The 8,879-nt window shown below is 36.9% G+C and overlaps 1 protein-coding gene across 2 annotated transcripts in view; it reads left to right on the top strand.

Moving 5' to 3' along the window:
• LOC129280856 (GDP-fucose protein O-fucosyltransferase 1-like) overlaps positions 1-7,712 on the top strand; it is an 8,507-nt gene extending 795 nt beyond the window's left edge. For both annotated transcript variants that reach the window (XM_064112422.1, XM_064112423.1), the window contains exons 2-8: positions 1-281; positions 811-908; positions 1,579-1,756; positions 2,852-2,987; positions 3,841-4,036; positions 4,969-5,193; positions 5,825-7,712. The exon at positions 1-281 is cut by the window's left edge. In XM_064112422.1, coding sequence (XP_063968492.1) covers positions 26-281; positions 811-908; positions 1,579-1,756; positions 2,852-2,987; positions 3,841-4,036; positions 4,969-5,193; positions 5,825-5,998 — 1,263 coding nt within the window. In that variant the 5' untranslated portion in view covers positions 1-25 and the 3' untranslated portion in view covers positions 5,999-7,712. The remainder of the gene's footprint in view (positions 282-810; positions 909-1,578; positions 1,757-2,851; positions 2,988-3,840; positions 4,037-4,968; positions 5,194-5,824) is intronic.
• The last annotated feature ends 1,167 nt before the right edge of the window (positions 7,713-8,879 follow it).

Raw genomic sequence — 8,879 nt, 5'->3', positions numbered from 1 at the left:
ATATATTGCTGATCAGCCCAACAAAATGAAATCGATACCACTATTGCATCTCGCGTTGGTATTCCTCCTCCGAATCGACCTTCAAGTTTCGTCATCAACCCATCATCATCATGAAGAGGAAGAATATAACATTGTTCATGATGGAGAGAGTACTGTTGCCATAGATACAATATTGGAGGATGGGGTCTTCTCGACTGGTAGACAGGCTGTAAGCTCATCAGCAACCCTTCCAAAACTTAAATGGGACCCTAATGGATACATAACATTTTGTCCATGCATGGGTAAGTTACTTCAATCTATACATTTTTCCCGCTAATACATGTATTTATGCTCACCAAAATGACATTTACAGATTTGCTTGTAAGACTGATGGAATGGCCAATGGAAATTCATTCAAATGCTGATATAACCACAATAAAAAAGGGAACAAATGATGCACAGGCCTATATTTACCAAACATCAGAGAGCGACACAGAAAACCATAAGGTGTCCCACGAATGGCTTTTCCGAACATACAGATTTTTTTAGAGGAATCCGAATTTTTTAACCGACCCAAAAGTTGGTTGAAATTTATACCTTATTCATCATTCATTTGTTATTGTTTATTTATTTTCTTTAATTTATTTCATACCGCAGTTTATTTGTGAAAAAAAAAACTGATTTACAAACTGCTTTAAACAACTTATAGGTTTAAATCTGATTGCATCTTGTTTTTGACCCCCAAAATAATGGTATATTTGAAGTAATCCCCTCTACGTCATGGATGTGTTTGCTTCAGATTTATATTTTTCTCATTCGATCTCATTTCAGGAAGGTTTGGTAATCAGGTTGAACAGTATATTGGATCCTTGGTATACGGCAAAGCGTTGGATAGAACGATAATACTGCCACCTTTCCTCACTAAACATGTAAGGTTCCTTATTCCTTCTCCTCTTCTTCATCTTTCTCCCCCTCCTCTTCTTCTTCTCCTCCTCCTCCTTCTTCTCCTCCTCCTCCTCTTCCTTCTTCTTCTTCTTCTTCTCCTCCTCCTCCTTCTTCTTCTTATCATTATCATCATTATTATTATTATTATTACTATTATTATTATCATCATTATGTCATTATTATTATTATTGCTATCACTATTATTGTTGTTATTATACAATAGGAAAGGCTTATACAACTAGCTTCTTCCGTACACGTATAAAAATAATTTTGTAAATTACATTCATATTTCTTAGTAATATACATTACAATTGATTCGTATGACTTTGCATGAAAACAATATTGAATAAGAACAAAATTATTGTTTACTTTCCCCATCACCGCCATCGTCATCGTTACATCACCGCAATAAACATCATCATCCAAGAGCATTGCTATAGGAGCGACTGCCCCCTATGACTATAAAAGGAAGTAAAGGGTAAAAGAGGAGAAAAGGAGGGAAAATGAAAAGAAATGAAAGATGAAAGAGCATTTGGACCCCGAAGAATTAAGAGCGCTACAATGTCAATTGCTGTAATAATGTAAAACAATGTGCAATTTCAAAATAAATAAAATAAATTTCACGAATTGAATTATATTGATTATTTATTCTAGGGGCCTGTCCCGTTCAGCAACTGGTTCCAAGTGGAACACCTTCGGGATTTTTATCCTCGTATCATCACCATGGAAACGTTTATGTCAGAACTGGCGCCAATCTACTGGCCGGAAAATAGAAGGGTCGGTTACTGCTGCAGTTTCCCCGGAATGAAAACTTGTGGATTGATAATCAAAGGTGGGTATAATCATGGGATCTATAAGGGGCATGGAGGGTGGGGGATAAGCCGACGGGAGTGTGACAATATTTTATTCTCAATAGGAAATTGTTAGTATATTTTTGTCAAAATTTTCAAGGCCCGTTTCTTTATTTCCATTTTTTTTTTTTTTGGGGGGGGGGGGTATCGTCTTATTTAGTGTCCATTTTTTCTTCTCTTTTCTTTGCTGGCTTTTTCACTTTCTTTAGTGATGCCTTTGCCTCATTTGTCGCCATATTGGCATACCTTAATTTTTCCACGTTTTTTTATTATAATTTTTGGTCACTTGAAAAGAAAATCACGAATAGTGGGTAACCCTGCCGTATGACCTTGCCAAAATCATGCACTGCTGTTTTAACAGTTACAAGTATTTTTAACAAAAATACTGACTGTTTTTATGACAATCATACCGTATAGTAACACGCGCATGAATTTTATTAGTGATTTGTTCAAATACCGCGTTACTTCAAGGTTTAGTGAAGAAATTGAATGAGTACTGTTATGACTGATGACTCTCTAGATATAGCGCCTGATCAACAAACGGGTCATCATGAATTAAGTTGAAGAATGGTCATGTTTTACATTAAACAAATATGATATGGCATTGAAATAAACAATATATTGTCGTTTTTAAGCATTCATGTGTCGCGAATTTTAGACTATATGTACGTAGATGTATACCTACAATCCATATTGTATTTAAATGCCCCTCATCTCCATCGATGACATCAACAAATCTATATAAATCACTGAATTGAATTCCATGACAGGGGCCGCGGAAGCGTAAAAATCATATTATGATTGTGATTTTTTGCATGGTCAGCCCTCCCCCCCCCCCCACTTTGAAAACCGTTCCACGACCCCTGCAGGACTACTGGAGAAATCGAATACATAATGGAAAAAAAATCTTCAATAATTATTATCGGTAATTAATTATTCTGAAACAACTAAACCATTAGGCAGACTCATGGACAAAGGGTATATAAAATATAATACAAAATTCATAAGCAAAATTTTAGTGAAATAATCTTATGCTATAAAAGGAATAAAAGGAAGCTTTACTATATATCTTTCAGAACACATATCTGTCGGATTGTGGAATGCCTATGACATCACTTTTGTAGATGAATATGCACTGCATTGTAATAAGGATCATGCCGATATCACAGATGAAAACAACATGGCTGCTATCAAGGATTGGGGTGTAAGAAAGTAAGTAGTCAAATATTATTTTTAGAGAGAGACATAAAGAAAACAATAGTGTGTGTGAGCTAGAGATAGAGAGAGAGTGTGAGAGAGAGAGAGAGCGGGGGGGGGGAGACATACATGGGCAGACAGAGACAGAAGGGGGACGGGTGGTAGCTGTGTTGGAACTTTAGGCCACTATCACTACACCGTCTATTCCTTTTACTACTACTATACTACTACTACTACTACTACTACTATACTACTACTACTACTACTACTACTAGTAGTGCCATCACTACCAGTGGCAGCGGAACGGTTTTCAAAATGGGGGGGGGGGGGGGGGGGCTGACCATGCAAAAAATCACAGTCATAATGTAATTTTTACGTTTTTGTACACGGTTTTGGAAAAAAGTGGCTTCTAATCCCCTCCCCAGCCCCCCGCTTCCGCGGCCCCTGACTACTACCACTACTACTACTTCTACTTTACCACTACTACTACTTCTACTACTACCTATACTGCATCTACTACTACTACTACTACTACTACTATATTAACACTACTTCTACTTCTACTACTACCTGTACTGCATCTACTACTACTACTACTACTACTACTACTACTACTACTACTACTACTACTACTACTACTACTACTACTACTACTACTACTACTACTACTACTACTACTACTACTACTACTACTATACTACTACTACTACTGCTGCTACTACTACCACTACTGCTACTACTACTTCTGCTATTACTGCTACTATACTATTACTACTACTACTACTACTTCTACTACTACTAACTGCTGTTACTTCTATTACCTATACTGCTGCTTCTTTACTGACTGATGACAATTTTTTTTTTTCAGTTTACCGTCAGACAAGCACCCAGTTGTATTGATGACATGGCCACCTGCCCCCTTCCCTATGTTAGCAGGCAATCGTATCATACAGAGATATTTCAAGTGGAACTTAACAATATTTGGCATGGCACTACATCACATGGATAACCTTTTCCATGGTGAACCATTTATAGGTATTCATCTTAGAACAGGCCAAGATTGGGTGAGTTAATAAACACTTAACAAATTATGAAACGGCAGCAAGTTCTATCAGAAGTAGCATTGTAGAATCATAATAATGGAAGTAGTAACAATAGGCCCAGTATGGAGTTAGTAGAATTAGAAATGAATAAGAATATTTTGAAAACATTCACTTGAAACATCAGTAAGATATCATCTTTGCAACATTTTCTTAGCACTATTAAAATATCATTTTTAAAACATTGATCGTAAACAACATAATGATGTTTTTTTAATGTTTAAATCATATTAAAATGTATGGTTTCAGAAATGATTAAAACGTAAATAAGTTCAATTTTTTTTATGTTTAACGTTAGGAAAATGTTTTATAGCAATTAGAATTCCATACATTTTCATATGATTTTCACATTTCCCTAAAACATTTTCGTGTTTTACCAAACATTTTGATGATATTTTGTCAATGTTTTTGTGTTAGCTGGGTAGTAGTAGTAGTAGTAGTAGTAGAGTAGTAGTAGAAGTAGTAGTAGTAGTAGAAGTAGTAGTAGTAGTAGTAGTAGTAGTAGTAATAGTAGTATTAGTTGTAGTGGAGTAGAAGTAGTAGAAGTAGTAGTAGTAGTAGCAGTAGCAGTAGTAGTATTAGTATTATTATTATTATTAGTAGTAGTAGTAGTAGTAGTAGTATAATCCAACCTATTGAAAACATGCAAATGAATAAATTGGTAAAAAAGATAAACATCTCTCTAGTCTAAGTTTGTGTGAATTAAACCCAAACGGCCAAACCCAAAGCTTTGACCACGGGAGTGTTTTATAAACATCACAGTCGGTGATCTTCAGTTACAAGTGTATCATGAGCCAATCAGAAGTGCAAGGATTTTGCTAGCTTATAACAGTTAGTCCAAAGATCACTGAATACCTGCCCCATGAAATGTACCCATAATTGTTGTCTCTCCTCAGGAGATAGGATGCAGGAAAGTAGAAGGGATGGGTATCGGAATGGCATCATATCAGTGCCGTGACATCACAAAGGACCCGGTTACCATGGCAATGTGTTATCCTACCAAAGAGCTGATACTTGAAGAAACCAGAGCGGCCGTGGAGAAGTTCAAGACGAGGCATGTCTTCATCGCTACTGATAAACTATCCTATCAGACGGAACTACAAAAACTGTTTGGAGATGAGGTTGGTGTATGTAGAAAGATATAAGGGTGTCTCTATGGTGCCTGTGTGTGTGGGGGGGGGGGGGGGCTTAATTGTACCCCTATGATAATAAGAATTGAGAAGAGAAGAAATTAACATGGAGAAGAACAGGAAAGAAATATGCAAGAGACGGTTGCAGTATTAACTATATATTTCATCCATTATTGTATTAAACTCAACTTTGAGCCATCAGGAAACCACCACTTGAAACATTGGTGCCACCCAGATTACCCTTGCATATTATATTGAATAATTAGAAAGCAGGGTCCCGTTTCATAAAGACTTGTTTAAGTAACAAATTCCAAATTTCTATAACAAGTTCACTATCAACCAATCGGATCAAATGATTTCAGTAGCGTTTAACTGTTATTGCAAGATTGTTATTTATATAACAAGTTTTATGAAAAGTGTCCCAGATCCGTCCCTAAAAGTATGGTTTCATGAATTATTCATTTGCCTTTTTAAGATACCTTTAACCAATCTCACCCCTTCGATTTACTAATAAAACGTACATCAAAATAAAATTGATATAAAAACATAAAATAAATGCATCATACATGTACACTAATTTTGAGATTGAAGTAGTTATTTCACTCTTTATCTTTTTTCACAGGTCAAAGTTCATCATCTTGATCCTGACATACCCCAGATTGACCTCATTATTCTTGGCCAATCAGATTTCTTCATTGGTAATTGTGTCTCATCTTTTACATCATTCGTTAAGAGGGAAAGAGACGCCAACGGCAAACCTTCATCCTTCTGGAGTTTTGGTCTTCAAGAAATATGATGGATTGCATTCACTGCATATGACCATGATGACCACTGGCGGATAGGGGGGGGGGGGGGAGCAAAGCCGGCCCGTGCCCCCCTTTTGAGAGGTACAATTAAAATTTGTAAAACAGAAGTGTGACCCCCCTTTTGGAAATCCTGGATCCGCTCCTGATGACAGCTAGACTTGTCGTAATTGAACATGGACTTTTGATGATGTTGAGTTTTTAAAGAGATGACTTAAAGGGGAATCCAACCCAAATAAAAACTTGTTTTTATAAGAAAAAGAAAAATCAGACAAGTTGATAGGTGAAAGTTTGAACAATATTGGACAAACACCAAGAAAGTTATGAATTTTTAAAAGTGGTAAATATTAGTAATCACTATACTCATGGAGACTTCAAATTGGCCGCATATGGGATGTCATAGTGATGTAAGGCAAGGACTACTCTTCCATGTACTCCAATACATATTATGGCTAAAATGTCATTTTTCCCAAATGTTTTACTTCAAATTATATTTTTCTTTCATGAGGACATTAAACAATATACTACCTGGGTTATATTTAGATTACTACCCCAGGGGAATGTGTACTTAGGAGAAAACCACAAATCCCTGATAATAAAGTACATGGCCTATGGGAAAGTTGTCCTTGCCCCTTGTCATAATTTACTTACCCAGTTGCCAATTTGAAATGTACATACTATTAGTGATCCCAATTTTAAAGCAGCTATAACCTTTTTATTGCTTGTCCGATTTCTTTCAAACTTTCACCATTCTATCTAATTTATTTTTCTCCTTCCCAACAAAACATTTTATGGCCAAGGCTGGATTCCCCTTTAACTCGTCAAAAAATTACAAATTTTCTTCTCACGAAGTGAGATTCATGTCACAGTTGTGCTCATAAGTTAGAGAGCCCCTCCACAAAATGCACTCCTAAATGCTCCGTGTTGAATGTAGACAACAACACTACAATGTTTGGTGAGCCCAGAGAAACAAACTTCATTGAATGTAATATTTTATCACATGACTTAGCAATTAAATATAAACATGGCAGAATGTGAACACTTAAAATATGTTCACTTTCTGGTTGGGTTCACAAACATTTACTTTTGAGCACCACTGTATACTGTCTCTTTTGTGTATATAGTCAGCAATACTTCAATTTTTTTGGACAAAATTGGAAGTAATCAACCATCAGAGTAGGTTAAGTAATAATAATAATAATAGTCCGCATTTATATAGCGCTTAATACATCGGAACGACGTCTCTAAGCGCTTTACAGACATATTATTACCCCGGTCATCGGATCCTTGCATGCCCGCATACAATGTATGCACATTCTCCACTCCCTGGGGAGCATTCCAACAAGAGTTCCAAGACTCAATTGCTAGGCATACATGTACTACATATAGGCTTTCACATCCTACCGGGTACCCATTTAACACCTGGGTGAAGAGTGGCAAAGTGTGGATTAACGCCTTGCCAAAGGACGCTAGGCCATGTTGGGATTCGAACACACGACCCTCTGATTACAAGGCGAGAGTCAGAACCGCTACACCACGACGCTTAAACATACTCAAGGATTGACATTGCCCGTTTCAATGGTGTAACCGTTCCCTTGATATCATAGGATTTGGAACATGATGATCAGGCTTGGATTGGTGTGACGATTAGGGGGTGTTTCACAATTAAAGGTTTCATTCTTAATAAAACTTGCATTTATATGCCCTATTGCATGTGGTACTGTACATACAACACATCACCAGAGTTAATAGAACATGAAGAGAGGACTGATATATTGGTGTGAGAATGAGTGTAGGGTTTTCCAAACAAATAAACTACTAACGTCCAGATCTAAACTAATTACCACACTGGTCAGATCACATCCATCATGAAGTCTGCAGGCACAGACCCTTGGTTTTCGCAACTCTCATAGCGCATATTAGAATGCAGAGTCTGAAGTAGTGAGACTAGATTCACTATGTACTGTGGCTGGCTCATATAGACAGTTTGGCAACTAGTCTTCACTCTTGACTCTTGGTATGGTAAAAATTGTAAAATTTGTAAAAAGTGTCAAATATGAGCCTGCGCTTACAGACTACTAGTATCCATAATGAGATGCGAGCTACTGCATACTAATCAATGAGATTGGACATCAAATGATGTGTGCCCATTGGCTCTTACTTTAGTCATAAATCAGTGTGCAACACCACCCAGTACCGGCCGGACAGAAACACTGTCCTGTTAAATGTTGCAGCGATGCATAATGTCACACCAATAAACTCTTAGATGATCTTTGAAGGTTTCCATGGGGGAGAGAATATTTGCAAGGTTAACGGTAAACACCATGTATGTAGTCCTGAAAAGGACCGTTTGTTATTCTTTCTTGAATATATGTTAGCTCTGAAAAGAAGGTGAAGAAGAAGAAAAAGATTCTTTTCAGAGCTAACATACATGGTGTTTACCGTAAACCTTGCAAATAATAAACTCTTAATATGCCATTCACTGTAAATCAGCAAGTGCCATTTTTTTTTCTTCAAAGTGTCTATATTTTTTTAATTCATAAAAAAGGGAATCACTCCTGAGACAATAATGTTAAACCTCTTGACCATAAGCAGAACTGAACAATGGAATCACTCATGCATGCAATGCACTCCTCAAAATGCAATAGGCATAACAATAGCTGTATGACCATTGCACGAAAATGTTTTCGTGGCACTCCAGTGGATGCACAGATATGTGTTCATGGCACGTTAAATCTTGGATCAACGTTCGACATCACATTTAGAAAGATGGGACTGGGCCTACTGTCAATGCTCTGTTGGCGCTAACAACATTTCTGTGCGGCCGGTACAGGTCTTTAGACAAATTAAAATTTGATCAAATGGGGTAGCTTG

The sequence above is a fragment of the Lytechinus pictus genome, chromosome 17 (genome assembly GCF_037042905.1).
Source record: "Lytechinus pictus isolate F3 Inbred chromosome 17, Lp3.0, whole genome shotgun sequence".
In the NCBI taxonomy this organism is placed as follows: Eukaryota; Metazoa; Echinodermata; class Echinoidea; order Temnopleuroida; family Toxopneustidae; genus Lytechinus; species Lytechinus pictus.
Note: the sequence above shows the minus strand (reverse complement) of the source record. Positions and strands in the feature narration are given on the sequence as shown.